The sequence below is a fragment of the Micromys minutus genome (genome assembly GCF_963924665.1).
Source record: "Micromys minutus genome assembly, chromosome: 3".
Lineage (NCBI taxonomy): Eukaryota > Metazoa > Chordata > Mammalia > Rodentia > Muridae > Micromys > Micromys minutus.
The window spans coordinates 69,217,356-69,236,032 of NC_137972.1; the positions used below are offsets into that span (position 1 = coordinate 69,217,356).

Below are 18,677 nucleotides of genomic sequence, written 5' to 3' on the forward strand. Positions count from 1 at the left end.
CTTAGGGACGGGGAAGGAAGGGGACACTTCCAGGAGTGACACCTGGGAAGAACCTGCCATGACCTTTGGGTGGGTCACATTGTGTGCTTCCAAGCAGGTGTGGAACTCGGAAAGAAGAAAGCAGAGCCACAGACCCTCTAAGATGCTCCTTCCGGTCTATGGAACGGAGCTGAGCTCCACGGGAGGGCAACATGGGTCCCCGCACACTGATTCATAGCCAGGCTCACAGGAGGCACATTGTTACACAAATGTACGAGTCTGGGATGTGGAAAGGGGGTGAAGGTAACGGGGAAGAGACAGTGCTAGCCTCCTGAGGTCATTCTTCTCATGACCACTTCTAAATTGTATCCCAAAGGCCAACTTGAGACCAATACCAGAGACTGAAAGAAAAAAAAAAAAAAAAAGGTGCTATAATTAGCAATCAAGCAAAGGCTGCTGATAGAACAGAACAGGGCCACTGACAGTGCTGGAGGCAGGTGGCCTTGACTCAAACCCTGGGCATGACACTACGGAGTTCCATAAGCCCCCAGAGGCCATCGTGACCAGGTGTGACTTACTGTCCCCACTTGTGAAGTGGGAAGAACGCTTAGGTTTGCGGTGGCAGTTAAGTAAGCAGTAGATCGTTTGTAGAAGAATGGCTGTCACTAAATGCTTGATAAATATTATCCTGGCAGTCACCGTCACCTCCTCCTCCTCCTATGGCCTTGAAGCAAAGGGATCTTCAACTAATGAAGTCAGTCAAGGGGAGGGGGGGAGGATTGTTGTATATTCGCCCCCTCTGCTTTGTTTCCCTGAAGGAGCCTCACAATGTAGCTCAGGGTAGCTTTGAACTTGAGACCCTCTGGCTTTAGTTCTCCAAGCACTAGGATTACAGGCACATACCCAGCTCTTCTAAACTATTTACTCTGAAATGGCAAGATTCTGTCCATTCATTTTGCCTAGTAACCAACTCTTAGCATGAAATACAGATTCCTGAAGTTCACTCCCCAAAGGTAGGGTTTAACTTTAAAAACAAGCGAAATGTACTTTGCTGGAATCCTATAAAAGTGCTGAGAAATATTTTCTTTGAATACATGTGACAAGGTACAGGTGTCCTGAAAAGCAAAAGAACGACCAGAAATACCGTTCTCATGAGGCAGTAACCACCAGGAGTGCTTCATTAGCAGGCTAGAGACCACACCCTCTCATTCTCCACTTAAAAAAAAAAAAAAAAAAAAAAAAAAAAAAAGCCTTGCCTTCATCCATTGTCATCAAAAAGTACAAACGGGGAACTTTTGTCAGCCATTATTATATGACTGGGGGTTTGTTTGTTTAGTGTGGGGGTGGGGCAGTTGTACACACGTGTGTACAGGTATGTGCCTGCATAGAAGCCAGACTGTGCTATTTTCCCTTGAATTGGGATCTCTCACTGAAACTAAAGCTAAGCCAGCACGTTCCCATGACCCTCCAGTCTCTGAACACTCCCGCACAACACTGGTTGCATAGATTTTTATGTAGCTCCTGGGATAAGAACTCACACCCTCATGTTTGCATGCCAAGTTCTCTCTGACCTACTGGGCCATCTTCCCAGCCCAAATGTGACTATTTCCAAATTGTCTCTTCTAGATGGTTGGTTTGTTGTTTTTATTTTTATTTTTTGCACATGCATGTGAACATACATGTGCCACATCATGTGTGTGATCAGACAGCCTCTGGGAGTCACTTCTTTCCTATTACTATATTGGTTCCAGGAAATCAAACTCAGGATTGAGAGCAAGCACATTTACCCAGTGAGACACCCTCACCAGCCCTAACTTTACCTTGTCAAAGGACGTTTGCTCCAAAGACTGGCCAGTCCACTTCCATGTTATTATGTAACTGCAGCTAGGGAGATGAGCCATTGCTATTTTCCTGGATTGTGTTCACTGTGAGAGGAATGGTTTACAGGGGGAGAAAAGTTTCTTTGTGGCTAAGTTTCACGAATTTCTGTTCACCCTGTTTCTATGCAACTGCCTTGAGGCTGAAAGACCATGGTGGGGCAAAGCAAGAGGAAGAGTGGAGAGGGGACCAGGGACAAAAGCAGCCTCCTTCCTCCTTCCAGGTCCCACCTCCCAATAGTGCTGTCTACTGTAAGCCTGGTGGGTTAATCCACAGATGGGGTCAGAGCCCCAAGGAACCAATCACTTCCAGAAGCTACCAGCTGGCAGACAACCATACCTTTATAAACACCTGAGCCTTCTTGGTCATCCTTCCACACCACAACCCAGATGAGACACAGAACCACCGTAAATCCTTCACCCCTCATAGCACCAGGCAGAGAGAGAACTAACTGGGATTTGTGAGGGTTTCTGAAAACTCAAAGTCCATCCCTGGTGACACACCTCTTCCAACAAGGCCACACCCCCTGATCCATCTTAAACCATTTCACCAAATGGGAACCAAGTAGCCTACCACAAGAGCCAATTGGGGTCATTCACATGCAAACCATCACATGCCCAGAACATAGAAAGCAAAGTCCCCTTTTGAATTTGGACCCAGGCTACACGAGTGGTCATTCTGATCAGAATAATCAGGCTGACAAGCTGAGCCTTCCTCCCATGATGGATTTCAGACTCCTTTCCCCCACTGTCCTTTCTAGCAGATTGTGGCTGTGACAGCTATGTTGCTGTTCTGTGAAGAGGAGACTCATTTTACAATTGTGCTTCCTACTCGTTCTCCATCCACAGCGGCTGGACCAGAATCCCATGTGTACAGAAAACCATCCTCCACACAGAACAGCAGCTATCACTATCAGATAAGCTCTGCCACTTGCAAGCATCCATCAGATGTAGGCTAGTTAGTTGGCTGTTAATACTAGGTTTGGCCCTCATGGATTCCTGTGTTTCAATGCTTGGCCATAGGGAATGGCACTTAGGAGGTGTGGCCTCATTGGAGTAGGTGTGGCCTTAAGTACATACTGTGTAGGCAGGCTTTGAGGCCTCCTATGCGGAAGGTCTGCCCAGTGTAGAATGAGAACCTCTTCCTGGCTGCCTGTGGAACACAGTCCCCTTTGGCTGCCCACAGATCAAGGCGTTGAACTCTCCAGCACCATGTATGCCTGCAGGCTGCCATGTTTCATGTCATGATTATAATGGACTGAGTCTCTGAAACTGTAAGCCAGCCCCAGTGAAAGGCTTGCCTTTATATAAGAGTTGCCTTGGTCATGGTATCACTACGCAGCAATAAAAACCCTAAGACAGTGGGGTTGGAAGGTCCCTGGACCCTCGCTTGAGATTCTAGCAGCTCATTCCAACCATTTGTATGCAGTTCTGACATAACTGCATGTGGTTTTGGGGGAGTTTGGGGAGGTGCTAGGGTGCAGAGCCTAGGGGAGGCAACTTGGAGAAGAGTTCTTTCCAGAGCCCTGCTCACTCATCTCCACCTTTTCTCCTTCCACACACTCGGAGTGCCTTCCCGGTCCCTCTCTGATGGTCTGCCTCTTAGCCCCACATACACACCAGCAGGACTATGCTCAATGCCTGTACCTTCGAAAGCCTCTCCCCGACCCCTGCTACTTGTCAACTGGCAGCAAGCCATCTCAAGCATTTTCTCCAAACACTGCATTTTGTAACAATAAAATGCTGTGTCCATCACCTCAGACTTCTCCTGCAGTCCAGGTCCCAAAATGTCTGTTCAAATGCTCCTACCTTCCCAGATTCTGACCAATCTCATTTCCTTCTGAATCCTTTGTGTACACACACACACACACACACACACACACACACACACTTCAGCTATGAGCTCCAGAAACCTTACACTTGAACTTCTAGGACATCTTCTTTCTTACCATGAAGAAGGCTACCAGGGTTTATGCCACCTTAACTACAGCTTGCATTCCCTAACATGGAGGCCACCCTGAGCATGGCACACTATGTGCCAGTGTCTCTGAGCATGGCACACTATGTGCCAGTGTCTCTGAGCATGGCATACTATGTGCCAGTGTCTCTGAGTATGGCACACTATGTGCCAGTGTCTCTGGGGAGGACTGAAGGCACAGACCCTCCATCACAAGACACAGCCCCACAGGTGAGGTCTGGCTCATGTATAACTGACCTGCTGTTCTCCAGGTGAGGTCCTCCAGTGACTGGCATTGTCACAAATGTCAGTGGCCTCTGTCATAATGCCAGCCACTCATTCTGCTTGGACCTCCCTCCCCTTCCCACAAGACTCAAGGACGACACCTCCAGAAATCCCTCTCCATCTACTGCCCATGGCATCCCAATTCCCAGTTCCACAGACAAAAAGTCCCGAAGTTCAAATCTTGGGCTCCCAACTTAGTAACAATGTGATGTTTTAAACAATTGCTCCCCCTGAACTTGAGTTTCATCAACATATACCTCTTTCGTATGAACTTGGGGATACTGTGACTCAGCACTCAGAAGGTGGTAAATACTAAAAACAGGAGGCAGCTCTCACAACCTGTCATGCGTTGTCCATCAGAAGGCCAAGCAGGTTGCTTAAGGATGCTTTAAAAAAGGAATGTATGATGATACATGGGCAGACGGGGAGCCAATCAAAAGACGGAGCAAGTTAATTTAGCAAATATACCTACGAGGCACACAAGAGAACTAGCAATTATGTTAACTTTCTGTTTGAAATCTTTATGACACACGGTGGAGAAGATGAAACCCAAATCTGCAAAAGTAAGGCTTCCGAAGATGTGTTACATTGTTCATCCAAAATGTCCATAGCTTCACATCCCATCCAAATCGGGTCTCTACCAGGAGGGTCCACAGGGCTCTGTGACCTCACACAGATCCACTCTGGCCTCACGGAGACGGCCACATCAGCTCAAACTGTCCAGGCTGGTGAACAGGACCAAGTAAGAGTCTGCAAAAACATCCTACTGACCCTCTGGTGTATAATGCTCTATCCTTGGGCTCTCCTCCATGCTGCTACTGCCCAGGCAGCCGTAAGCCAGACAGTGATGCTTGGCTGCTTCTAAGCTCAGTGAGCACACAAATTGCCTTGGATCTTAATACAAGGCCACTTAGATGTAGTAAGGTTGGGTACAGGCCTGAGATTCCACATTTCCAATGAGCTTGTGATGTTCTGTGCTAAAGGAGCTGCTGGGTGCATACCCCAAGATGTCCTGGGCCAAAAGTTCTCCATGCTGGTGGCACCTGACAATCACCTGGACAGAGGTTAAAGCCACCACACCTGGTCGCACCCTGTGCCGATCCAGTGGAACTGTAAGTTTAAAGTTAACCTGTAAGCTTCAACAGGCCCAAGGACAGGCAACTCCCTGAAAGGCTGGGGGCTGTTCAGTGATGAAGGTTGGCTGCACCAACTACACAGGGTGCACTTGATCAGACATAGGTAGGAGGAATATAAGCAGGAAATACATCAGGGTATATGCTTGCCCCTACTGGACGGAGGTGGAAAGTACCATAGCCCTGTGGGTTCTGTCTTTATAAACATCTGACTAACCCAATTTAGTGCCTTTTCCTGGAAATCCTGGGCACAGACTGGGCCCGTGTCCATCTTCCTGGCCAGGATTTAATAAAGCTTGCTTTAATTGGATGATCTTGCGATTTGCAGGTTTACCAGACTCTCTGGGGTTAGGACCCCTGGGGCCTCCAGGAGCTCTGGAGGATTTTTCTGTTCTGCATCCAATCATCCTTCCTTTCTGCACTTGGCTGCTGGGAAAATCTGGTGCTGGTGAAGCAGAGTAATAAACCCTCCCAGCCCCAGAGGCAGACTCCAGCCCAGCCCTAGTTTGTGTGAGCCTTGTCCCTTCTCCTGTATCCACAGAGAAGCCCAGGCCTATAGCCACTGTCAACAGCAAACTGCACTGCAGGAGGCCAGGGTTGACTATCCTCTAGTGCCTGAGGCCTTCTTCTCACAAGAAGCTATCTTTCATTTACTTTTAAAACACTTTTAAAGCAGAGTCTGTATAAATGAGCCAGCACTTGGGGCAGTCTGTAAACATGCAACCCTACTTTGTGATCACTTCCATTGCTCCTTCACCCGTGAGGGCTCCAGAAGGGGGCTAAATATCTTAGAAAGTACTCAGGGCCCTGGGAGAGCTGGCTTTGGTCAGCAGATAAACTGCAGGGAAATGTGCCTGGAGCTTGAAAGAGGCTCAGGTCCTTCCCTTCCCTGTAACCTGTGCAGTCAGAGGAACCCAGGACAAAGACAATCAGTGAGTGGTTGGGAGCAATGGCCCCCTCAGGGAAAGCTTGTGACAGGTCACATGGGTCCCAGAAGGGGGGTAATTCTTGTCTCAGTGTCAGATACTGTCACCCTCCTACCCCATGGGGCCAAAGGTTCTATCCCATAGCCTTCAGAAAGGAGGGCAGCTGAAGAGTCCACTCTGTGTCAGCAGGCAGATGGGTTTGTAAAGGTCATGGGGTGCAACAAAGGGCCCAGGTCAGCAGATGGCAAGGTGCTAACAGGCACAGGACACTGGCGCCTGCCCCACATAGCTTCCTGGGAAAGATCTGAGTGCAGGGTATGAACTTGCTTCAGTCCACATTGCTAATAAAGAAAAGAAAGGGAAGTAAAAAAAAAAACCCCAGGCTTTTGACTTACATGAAGAAATGGTTGTGTTAGCAGTCTGTGTGTCTTTAATGTCCATGGGTCTCTACTAGACTAAACCTAGATGGGGAATGTGGGAAGTGCAGCCATGCTTGACCACCCAGGCCAGCCAACCACTGCTGGGCAGAGCGAGGCAGCCTAGGCTTCTGATTTCCCCTGGGCAAACTTGGACAGCAGAAAGGGGTCCAGTGAAACCCGTCAGTCACCCACTCCCTGGAAGGCCTGAGGCTTTCAAGCGTCTAAGAGATGGCCAGGTTTACCCATAATGGGTTTAGAGGCACTTTAGTTTTGTCCCTGTTGATGGTCGGGCTGCTGAAGCAGAAATGGCTCATAATCACTGTGCTCGGCAAAGTGAAACCGGGAACACTGTAGCCGAGAGGCAGACTCCGGAGGCTTGGGCACACTGCCTGCCTGTTCACGAGCGCCCTTTTGGCAGCTGTGAAGCAGAGGCACGGCAAGCAAAGGAGAAAGAGACTCAAAATCCCAGAGAAGCAACCCATGAAAGTGAAGCTTCCTTCTATGAACTAATATGGACATGAAACAGGAAGGTCTGCCTGCCCCACCCCCATCAGGTGAGAGCTAAGGAGTCAGATTCGGGGGGCTACCTGGCATGTGTCTTATAACAGTGCCTAGTTTGGGCTCCTTCCTCCAAAGGCCCAGCCCCAGTTTACATACCTCACCAGAGGCTGGCCCCACCCCACTCTGGAGCATACTCCCCTGGCTAAGAAACTCACAAAACCAGAGGTCTGGCTCAGGAGCACGAGGCTGGAAGTTGTACAAGTAACGTGTTCCTTCTTTGACTCAAACGGGTCTGAAGAAGGGTGCCTATCTCTCACACCTGAAGAACATTCTGCGTTAATATTCTCTTTCTTCCCAGCAGAACCCACCCCTTGATACCTCCCCTTACCAGTGAAACTCAGAACTCTCGAACAGCATCCATGTGAATACCCCAGCCAGCTTAATTTTGCAACTGCTAATTCCATGAAAGTTTCAAGAATGCCAGAGGAGGGCCTAGGGGAGGAATGGGGTGGAGGTGCCCTACCATCCCCATCTCTGAGCACTGGATGTAGGTACCCTCTGCATGGAGGGTAGAAAGGTATAGCCCCAAGATGTAGCCTCATTTCAGCTCAGGTTCTTCCAAGGGCAGCCATACCCCTGGGAAGACTGTCTCTTAGCAACCTTCTACACCTGAGCTGCCCAACAGCCTACCCCCAAATACACCATGCCCTTTATGTCTGGATTGGTCATGTACAGGTGACATCTTAGTAAAGAAAAACCTGCCCTGGAGTCTCATGCTGCTCTCAGAACGCAGATGCTGTTTTTCAAGACCAAACCCAAGAGTCCCAGAAGGTCAGTTCCCTGAGATTTCGAAGCAACCGTGTGGGTGGGTCAAGACGCCTAGCATCTACTTTTAACTTTTTTGATCTTAGCTTGCTCTTCTGTAAGCAGAACACCTAATTCCCGGGACCAAAGTAGATTTAGGCCAAGTCCTTAAACTACGTCCAGGATACAGTGGCACAGCTACCTGCAGTCACCGGGGACCTCGGGCAAGCCTGACTTCTCCCTTCCCCCCTCTTCCCTTTGACTCTGTAGTCCTCGCTCCCTCCCTCCCTCCCTCCCTCCACCATGCCAGGGGCTGTTCTCTCCTTGTCACAGAGCCACAGGGTTCCTCAAAGGCCACAGAAACCTTACCTCACTGGCTTCATGGAGACAGATTCTCACCTGTAGGTGGCTACCTCCAAGCTGAGGCCGGTCTTCACCTGCAGGAGCTCCTGGTAGTCCCGAAGCCTGTGGGCCATGGCCAAGGTAAGGGCTTCCTTCTCATCCTCCAGGCTGTCAATCTGTCTCTGAAGAGAACAGAGAACCTTAGCTGCATTAGCAGAACTAAACACACCAACAGTGGTGGGGCTTAAAAACAGATGTAACCTGGGTAAGGACGGTTTCAAATAATGAATCTCTTGCAGGTAGAAGGTCCTTCCTTAACTGCATGTGGAGGATTTTTATAGAACAGCTGCTTTTCTCTTTAGAGTTTCTCACAAAATGAAGGCACAGTTTACTAAAATCAGATGTCAGGACACATAGGAGAGCCAAAGACATCCAACCAGGTAACTCAGATGCTATTTAAATGGTAGCCATGGCAAGAAATCTTTTATAATACTTAAAACAGAAGTCACTCTCATGTGAACTACAATGTCTCCTAAACTCTTCATTGTTCCAATAGCAGCAGACAGGTGAACAGAGATACCTTTATTTTACCTAGGAATGATATTTCAAAATAATCTGGGAAGAAATATATTCCAGGCATAAATGAACAAACTCAGATATGTAGCAGGCAATTAGTTAAACCACTTTGGCTCCTGGGTGGGTCACACTCATTGCTACATCTGCCCAAGAGTTTTGGATTCGAGAATCACACAATGCATACACACACACGTGCACACCAGCTGATTTTGATATGCCTTGACTACTAGCTCAATGACTGGGCACTTTTAAACCACCCTGAAGCTAGCAAACACCACCTCCGGTATTCCTGGGTTAACATCTTTTTAAAATCTGTATTTCATCTCTGCTTCCCCAGACCCAATTAAGAAGTGACCCCTAGGGCCATGATCCCAGATTCTTACATGGTGATGGGCCTATAAATTTCATCTTTCTGCTTCCCAGGTATGGCAATTCTTTTTCTTCTTCCTCTCCCCCATCCCCCACCCATCCCATCCTTCAGTCCCTTGCTTCCTGCCCAGTCATTGGCATTAGAACCAGTTCCCAACACAGACCCATATATAAATATTCCTTTTGGACTGTAGTTAATAAGCCTCCGCACACCTGCTTGGTTCCCTCCACTGGATCTATGTTTCTCAAATAGGGAGACATGTTAACCCTGCAGTCAGGCTCTTGACCAGAAACCGACACAGACCAGTCACATGATACATACAGGTAAACTGAATTTAATGATCAAGACAACTTTACCCTCTTCAGAATGTCCATTTCAAGCCAATACTATCTTTTAATTAATATATGTTTTACAATTATTTTATCTGAGACAGGGTCTTCCTATGTAGCCCTGACTGTCTTGGAACTCTATATGTAGACCAGGCTGACCTCAGATTCATAGAGATCCCCTGCCTCTGTCTCTTGAGTGCTGGGATTGAAGGTGTGCACCATGTCCAGCTGGATTAATCATTTTTTAAAAGATTATTATGCAGATAAAGCCAATGGTTAAGTTTTCTGTTTACAAAGGGTGCCAAGTTTTTACATTTTTTTCTAAAAGATTTATTTTATTTTAAATTATGCGTTCGTGTGTGTGTGTGTGTGTGTGCACATGAGAGTGCAAGTGCTCACAGAGGCCGGAAATGAGTTACTGACATGGGTCCTGAGAACTGAACTCACAACCTCCGTAAGAGCAGTACACACACTTAACCTGTGAGCCAGCCTCCTTTCTCAGTTAAAAATAATTTTAAAGCAAAATTGATTTTGTTTGAAAGCAAAGAAATATGTTTAAGAAACATTAATGTGGGGGCTAGGAAGATGGTTCAGAGGTAAGCGCATCTGATCTTCTGCAGAGGACTTCGGTGCTATTCCCAGCACCTACTTGGTGGCTCACAACATCTGTAATTCTAGTTCCAGGGGTTCCAATGGCCCTTTCTGACCTCTGAGAAGCAAACATCTGGCACATAAGTACATAAATTAAAACAGTTTTAAGAAAGAACCAGTAACATCCCAGTGCGTGTCACAGTAACAGAGTCCAAAGCTGCCATTACAGGCAGATAAAGCAGTTCACCAAGGCAGGCCACCTGCCAGTCTTAAGATTTGGCAATAATATGTATTCCTTTCAGAGTTAAGTCTCCCTGTTAAAGACCTCTGTTCCCCTGCTTTAGAGGGAATAGAAATTCAGATGCAAAGTCAGAATCTAAAATGCTCTCTCTCTCTCCCTATGAGTGTGTGTGTGTGTGTGTGTGTGTGAGAGAGAGAGAGAGAGAGAGAGAGAGAGAGAGAGAGAGAGAGAGAGACAGAGACAGAGACAGAGAGACAGAGAGAGACAGAGAGAAAGATAGATAGAGAGAGAGAGAGAAAGAAAGATAGAGAGAGAAAGATAGATAGATAGATAGATAGATAGAGAGAAAGAAAGAAAGAAAGATAGATAGATAGATAGATAGATAGATAGATAGATAGATAGAGATAGATAGAGAGAGAGAGAGAGAGAGAGACTTCATGCACACATGCACACACACCCGCATGCACATGTTGAACCTTTTTAAGAGAGAGTCTCACTACAGCCTGGGGTAATCTGTAACTCACAACTCTCTGCCTCCAGAGTGTGGGCATTGCAGATGCACTCTACCATACCTTCTACTGCAAGAAGTTTGACCCAGTCGTTATTAAAACTTGGGGATTTATCAGTTATGCTTCACAAAGAAGTTTAAAGATGTTAAACTGCTGAGAAAAAAGTACCAGATAAACTCATTGTCCACGCACAGTTCAGATCTGTGGAGGTGCGCCACCACACTGTCCAGGAAGACGCTCCCCCCCCCCATACTAAGGTTTCTGTACCCCACCCCAGAGAATATGAACAGGAAAATAAAACTGCTCTTGAGTCCAAACAAATATAGTTCCAAGCAAATTTCCATGTGAGTCAATTCTCCCCAAATGGTGAAAGGAAAAGCCGTTGACTTTTAGAGGCAGGAAAGAAATAACAACCAAGCCTGCCAATGGGAGATAACTTCAGACTCCCGGCTCTGTTCTGCTCTGCCCTGCCTTGCCAAAATTTTTCATGCCATGGGCCAGGCCAGGAGTGCTGGAGCCTCCCACACAGGGCAGTACATCCAACCCACACAGAAGCAGTTTTATCCAAGGCTGTAAAAAACGCAGGGGAAAGCCCAGCCTCTTAGCTGCTATGCAGAGCAGGTTCCAGCCACATCGGCAATGCTAAGCTCTAGCTCTACGTCAGGAGCAGTGAGCTGCTGCTCTCTCTTGAAGGGGCTTGAGCCCTCCCTGGCTGAGCATATCAGACAGAATGGGCAGAGCTTGCTCATGGCCTAGAGCTCAAGGGATTCACACCCCACATTAAAAATACTAAGAAGAAGCATGAATCGAGTCGGGCGTGGTAGTGTGTACCTTTCCTCCTGGCAACTGGAAGGCAGAGGTAGAAGGATCTTTGTAAGTTCAAGGCCAGGCTGGTCTACATAATAAGTTCTAGGACAGCCAGGACTATATAGACCAGAGAGACTTTATCGTAAAACAAGGGGGAGAAGGAGGAGGAAATGGAAGAGGAGGAGGATGAAGAGGAGGAGGAGCAGCAGCAGGAACTGTGTGCCCTCTGTGTGTTTACAGCTGTACCAGGCAGCACAGCACACTCCAGGGTGTTTCAGAGGCGTCGCAAACTGACTATGTGTAAACTGGACTCAGACATCCCTTCTGCAAGGAGTGCCCTCCCTCTGGTTGCTCACTCACAGCCCTGGTGTCAACTCTGACACGCTGCCCCAAGCCTACCCTGTGCCCCTTACTACTATCCAACCTGAGAGCCAACCTTGATATAGCTTTAACTTGAAAGAAGAGCCCTCCCTCAATTTACCATTCGGCACCCTGGCCAAGCCTCCCGTGGCCTCATTGTTGTAGCACGGATCCTACATTGGTCCAACGAAGACCAAGCTCAACACAGCAAAGAATGGCCCATTACCCCGTTCACCCTGCTCAGGACTCCCTGGTGGCAGTCAGTGGAACTTATATTTAAAAAGAGTGCCTTGGGGCTACAGAGGTGGCTCAGAGGTTAAGAGCAATGACTGCTCTTCCGGAGGTCCTGAGTTCAGTTCTCAGCAACCACAGGGTGGCTCACAAACATCTGTAATAAGATCTGATGCCCTGTTCTGGTGTGTCTGATGACAGCAACAATGTACTTAATAAGCAAACAAACAAACAAACAAAAACAGTCACCCTCTGCTTCACTGTCCTAGTCTACTGGCTTCCCAGATTCTCAAGGAGTGGCATATGAGAGTGGCACTCACCTGTGCCAAGTCAAGACTTCATGGCTTGCCCTATTTCTTTTTGTTATTTTTCACTGCTTCATCCCTAGCTACAAAGGACACTGGCACCTGAGAGCCCAACCACCATTAGCTGGATAAATCAATTACAGACAGCGAACTGATAGCAACCTGTGAGCTGCTTTTCATGTTTACAGAGGAGGAAACAGGACCACACAAGGACTAATGAACCTAATCTTGAGGAAATCTTATCATCTGAGATAGAGTCAGAATCCAGCCCCAAACAGGAAGACTACAAGACCACTGAGCCTTAACTACACAGCTAATCCTGTCTGCCTTTCTTTTCAAAAGGAATGTCTCTTGTATTTTGGAATTTTTCACAAACAGTTGGAGCTGGCAGCAAAGAGTCCTTATCACAGAAAAAAAAAAAATCAGTATTTCTAGGGTAAGACCCCTTGCAGGTCTTCTAATATCCCCTACCACCAGGATACAGATAAAAGCCAGAGGGGGGTGAGGGGGAGTTAGAATACACCAAAAAGAAAAGTCTGAAAGCATCCTTGGGGTCCATGATGGCAGGCTACCTCTGGGCTGGCCCTTATTACTCCACCTACACAGAGTTAAAGGTTTCTCTGAAATAAAACCGACAGAAGAAAAGAAACATGGCCCAGTGGGGTTGGGGGTGGGGAAGCCAATTCTGAAGCAGAGAGATTTCAGGGTGGGGTCCTATTTCAAGTCAGATGTGGCCCCTGGTGTGACTTCACTAGCGGGCTGGAGTCCTTGTGGAAGGGCTGGACGGTGATTTTATACCCGCTTCCTATTCCCAGTCTTTCCTCCATTTGGGGAACTTTGCTTCTGCCTGCCTCAGGTTTGCCCCTGAACATCTTATTAGTGGGAAAGGATTGGGCTGTTATAAGAATCTTGAAACCAGAACTTTGAGGTCCACAATCTCCCACGCATTCTCCAGCGCTTAGGCTACCAAAATCCTAGCCCATCGCTGAGGACCCAGAAGAAATCAAGAGATGGTGATTTCCTGATACCTGTCCCATCAACCCCATCACCCATCCCATGGATCTCATGGTCACTTTTGACTTTTAAGAAAGTGATGTCACAACATCTCCAACCTTCAGCTCCTAGCTTCGAACTTTTTTCCTAAAATATTTCTGAAGTCGTGCTGGTCTTACTGCAAACCAACTTCCTGAGAAGCCCTAATAGTGTGATTTGGGAGCACTTGCGGTTCTGGCTGGGGCTGGGCTAAGTTGGGAGCCAAACACTAGGGCTAACCTGGGTTGTACAGACAATAAATCAGCCACAGGTCTACGCATGCATCATCAGAGGGTTAGAGCTCAGCTGCTCTGAAATAAGAACCGTTTGTATTAGTCTGTAGTTGTAATAACATCTCACCACGGGGACCTGGTTTTGACACAACCCAGAGTTCTGCCCTCTGCTCATACTGTGAGCGAAACAGCTCTGACCCTTTTGCTGTATGACAGTTACTTAGTCCTCCCAAGGGAACAAACAAAAAAAAAAAAAAAAAAAAAACCCCAGAAAAATATGACAGCTGCCCGAAGAGCTACAAGCAGCTGCCTCCAGGTGGGAAATAATTCTGGCAAAATAAAAAACGATGCTTGGAGCCCTATTTAAGGATGGCCGGCCTCCAGGTAAGGACTTGGCTGTGCCTTACAACCTCCCAATTTGTTGCCTATCTGGGACTAAAGTCTGGGCTGAGTTTTGGATTTCAAGCTACCAACTCTGCAAAGCTCAGGAAAAAGAGGAGGGGAGGGAAGAGGAGGGAAGGGGAGGGAAGTGGAAGGGAGGGGAGGAGAGAAGTTAGAGAAAAAGAGGGAGGGAGGGAGAGAGAGGGAGGGAAGCAGGCAGGGAGGGAGGGGGGAAAGAGAGACAGAGAGATAGAGAGACAGAGAAACAGAGAGAGCAAAAAACAGAACTAGCCAGATCGTTGATCGGGATGTGCTTAGGCATGTCTGGATCTAAAGGTGACACTAACTAGATGATGGGCACCGGGACTTGTCACATGGTGTCAGCCCCAACCCCTTATTCTTAGACTAGCTATACGCCAGAATCCCGTGGCCTCATAAATAGCAAAGCTGCTGACAGCATACTCTTCCCTGGGTGGGGTTGAGCCGGCTGCGTGTCCCGGGAACCCCCCGCCGCTCGCCCACTGGGTGCGCAGGGGTGCAAGAACAGCCTATAGGGAAGGGGCGCGGTCCCTGGCCACGGACCTGTCGCTCCTCCGCCTGCATCCCGTACTCCTCGCGCATCCGCAGCAGCTCATCCTCCAGCCGCGCGCGCAGCTGCTCCAACTCCAGCGCCTGGTTCCGCAGAGCGTCCGCCTCCCGCGCGCACAGCCGCGCCTCGTCCTCGGCCTGGAGCCGGCTCTCTTGTCCCCGGCGCAGCGCCTGCTCCAGCTCACGCACCTCGTCCTCGTACAGCTGCACGCTCTCCCTCCACGACTCGGCCACCAGCAGGGCGTAGCTGTCGTGCACGTCCCGCAGGCGCGGCGGGGGCGCGGCGGGGCCGGTGGCGCGGGCTCGGAAGTGCATAGTGAGGCTGGTGGCACGGGCGCGGAGATCCCGCACTTGGCGCTCGTGGGCCGCGTCCAGGTCGCGGCGCTCAGCCTCCAGCCGGCCCAGCAGCGCCTCGAGGGCGGCGCGGGCGCCCAGCGCCTCCTCCAGTTCCCGCCGCTGCGCTCCCAGCTCGGCATCCAGGCGGCTGCGGGCAGCGCCGGCTTCCACACCCTCCCGCTGCAGCTCCAGCAACTCCCTCCGCAGCGCGTCGCGCTCGCCCTCCGCCAGGGCTGTGGACCAGCTCAGTTCGTCCAGCTGCTGTCGCAGGCTGCGCGCCTCCTCGGCATAGAGCGCCTGGTCCTCGGCCCAGCGGTCTTCCCGGCTCAGCCGGCTGCGCAACTCCTCCTCCAGCAGCAGGTTCTCGCGCTCCAGCTCTCGTACCCGGCACACGTAGTCGTAAAGTCGGTCATTGAGCTCCTGGAGCTCGGCCTTTTCCGAGCCCGTCTGCAGCCGCCAGGACAGCATCTTGCTGGGTGTGCGGGGCCGCTTTCTATTAACCGCTTGCCTCCTGCCCTGATCTTGTCCCCTCCGCCCCGCCGCGCCCGCCACACCGCTGCCTCGGAAGCCCTCGCCCTCGGACTGGCGCACCGACTGGCGAGCTTCCCCACTTAGTGGCCCGGTCGCGCGGCCGTGGACTTGGGCCACCGCCTCCAGCCAATCAGGACGCGGCCCGCTCGGCCACTACGGCCGGACAGCGCCCCCTGCCGGAAAGATCGCGGCATGACGAGGCTGCCCAGCACTGGCCCCCTGGTGGCCCAGGGTAATCCCACGTGGGTTACTGCGTGCTGGCTATCTGGGACACTTTATGAGGCACCCTGTTGCTACTCCTAGGGCGCATCTAAGGCACCCATTAGTCCCAGCTTTCCTTAATGAAAGATAAGTTGCCATTAAGTGAGAGATTCTTTACACAGAGGATGCTTCTAATTGGTTGCTCTAGAGATGGGGGTGGAGGGAGTGTATGCTGTTGCAGTAAATATTTTAAAATGTAAGTACTTATCTCTTTAACTGCCCCGCAGTCTCACTCGGCGGGCGCCGCTTCTAGTACGGAGCCGTGCGCACAGACTCTGTCGCTTGGTCTGAGCCGCCCCCACCGTCTCACTCCATCCTTCCCTGGTGGTTTATACTGCCTGCCCTACTGACTCCGTACTGGGGTGTTTCTTTACCCGAAATCCCAACACAAACACAACTCTAAGGCCTGATAGCTTTTCATACAAGTTTATATAGCAAACTCTCAATCCACAAACCCTCTACTCAACAAGATTACATTAAATAGACAAAGATACAAACTGCCCTTCTGTATGAGATAAAAGACCTACAAAATCCTTAAATGTTCATAGCTATTTAACGCCAATTAAGCCCACCTGGATCCAATTTATCTTTCTCGACCTCCATCTTGGAACCCTCTCGAGGTCCTCTCCGGTCCTCTGACCTCTGTCCCTCTCTCCACCTCCCTTCTCTGCCCAATCGCCGGCTCTCACCTTTATTTTACTGATTAAAACAGGAAGGTTCTGATGTAGTCCTGAGTAAGTGACTAGGCAGCACTTCTTGGGGAAGTGGAATTAGCATTAAAATAGGAACGGCTTCAGGACAATCTACATCATGCTTTTGCAATATCAGCATTATTCTGGTAGAGAAAGAACCTAGAAAGACTTTGAAGTACTCTAAGCACAGAAAATTCTAGACACCTAGACTTTTGCAAGTGCTTTATACATACCCCCATTGTGACAGCCTAGGAGGGGGCGCTGTCTTTTCTTTCAACAGTGTGGGATTCTGTAAACCCCACCCCACAGTTACCTGTCAACAGCCAGGTATGCTCTACCCCAGTTACCTGACACTATAAAAGGGGCTGCTTGCCCTCCTCTCTCTCTCTCTCTCTCTCTCTCTCTCTCTCTCTCTCTCTCTCTCTTTCTCTCTCTCTCTGTGTGTGTGTGTGTGTGTGTGTGTGTGTGTTTGCATAATTGCATTTCATTGCATTACATGACAGTTATTTAAGTTACAAAGGACAGTAACCAGAGTCAATAGCATTGCCGAGCCGAGGGATACGTCAGCTGGCCCTGTGGCTGCATGGGACAAGAGCACTGAGGAGGTCTGGAGAAGTCACCCAATGGCCACAAAACTCTTCTCAGCAAGGCCACCTGTCAGTGGTATTTGCAGGGGCTTGGGAAGGTAGAAGTTTCAAGGTCACTTGGAGCTTTTGGGCTCTCCTTGTAAATGACAAGAGTCTGTCATCAAAAATCTGAGGGCCTTTACTTCTCCGTTTCCAAGGTGCCATTCTTCAAGAGATAGAAATAAATGTGCCACACGTATGCGTTACCCAGGTCTGAATTCCCTCTCTTCTTCTGCTGACGCTAAGTGGAGGAGGGTTACTCAGCACCAAGACATTGGGCTGGGAGCCCTGGACCCCTGTTCTTATCTGTTCTCCCATTCACGGGGGCACCTCAACACTGATCTTTGATAATCATCACTAGACCTTCCTGCTCACCCATTCTGAGCATCCTGTTCTTGGCCACGCCACCACAATGGCAGACCCTCGAGGGGCAGCTGTAGAACCACATGGACTCAGCTGGAATGTCCACACTTTCAGGAGTTCTGGCTGAGGGTCGGGAGCCATCCCATATCAGTGGCCATAAGTTTTGCTCTGACTCCTTAGGTTTTTCTTGCCCCATTCCCCCAGAGTATTGGATTATAAAGCTCAAAACTTCTCCTTAATTCTGCTGTAAACCCATCTCTAGGGAAATGACTACCCTGGGGCATAGCTCAGCAGAAGAAAACAAAAACTGATTAATATTGCGAAACAATATCCCACTGATCAGACCCAGTCCTCAGATCAGAGATTCAGAGGAAAGGGCTAATGTCCTTAGTACGTGACTGTAAAGTGTGGGGAGAAGCAAGAATAAAAGAGGTGACCAGAAAGCCATCCAGAGCAGGCAAAGCCTGCTCACATTCAAACAGGAGAATAACCAAGTGGGAGGAAGGAGAGGGCTATTTGCAAAGGACTGTGAGAGTGGAGATGCACCAGTGGTTTATGGAGTAGCAAACTGAGAGTCTTTAGGAGGACTGGGTGAGCCTGGAGTTCTGGGAGATGGCCTCTGGACTGAGGAGAGTTGCAGAATATGCCCTAGAACGGAGAAGGAGAGCCTACCCTCTCTTTTCAGCTTTTTTGCTAAAGCCTGGCAGTGGTGTATGGGAAAGGTCTCCTGCTGTGTGGGACTGTTACATTTGAATCCTGGGGTCAACACAACTACTGTGTAAAGTAACTATACGAGTTCATAATTCACAATGCAACAAGAGGAAGATAAATACACAAAGTTTAACAAGTTCTAATCACTCAACTGCATTTGAGTGCACTCAACATTATGTTGGGGTGTTGAATATTTGCACTCTAGAAATCAGTGATTTATTATCTTTGGCTGGGACCTTGCTTTGTTGGAGTGTCTAGCCTAAGTCTTACCTTTTGTGTACATCTGTTAAGACTGCAGGCTAGCCAGGTGGTGGCTGCAGCAGTGCACACCTTTAAGTCCCAGCACTGGGAAAGCAGAGGCAGGTTGATCTCTGTGAGTTC

The 18,677-nt window shown here is 49.1% G+C and overlaps 1 protein-coding gene across 3 annotated transcripts in view; it reads right to left on the reverse strand.

Annotated features, from left to right (window-relative positions):
- Positions 1-15,688, reverse strand: part of SYNM (synemin) — a 28,031-nt gene extending 12,343 nt beyond the window's left edge. For all 3 annotated transcript variants that reach the window (XM_080914231.1, XM_080914232.1, XM_080914233.1), the window contains exons 1-2: positions 14,771-15,688; positions 8,281-8,405 (exon numbers count right to left, since the gene is read on the reverse strand). In XM_080914231.1, coding sequence (XP_080770357.1) covers positions 8,281-8,405; positions 14,771-15,580 — 935 coding nt within the window. In that variant the 5' untranslated portion in view covers positions 15,581-15,688. The remainder of the gene's footprint in view (positions 1-8,280; positions 8,406-14,770) is intronic.
- Positions 15,689-18,677: the final 2,989 nt, after the last annotated feature.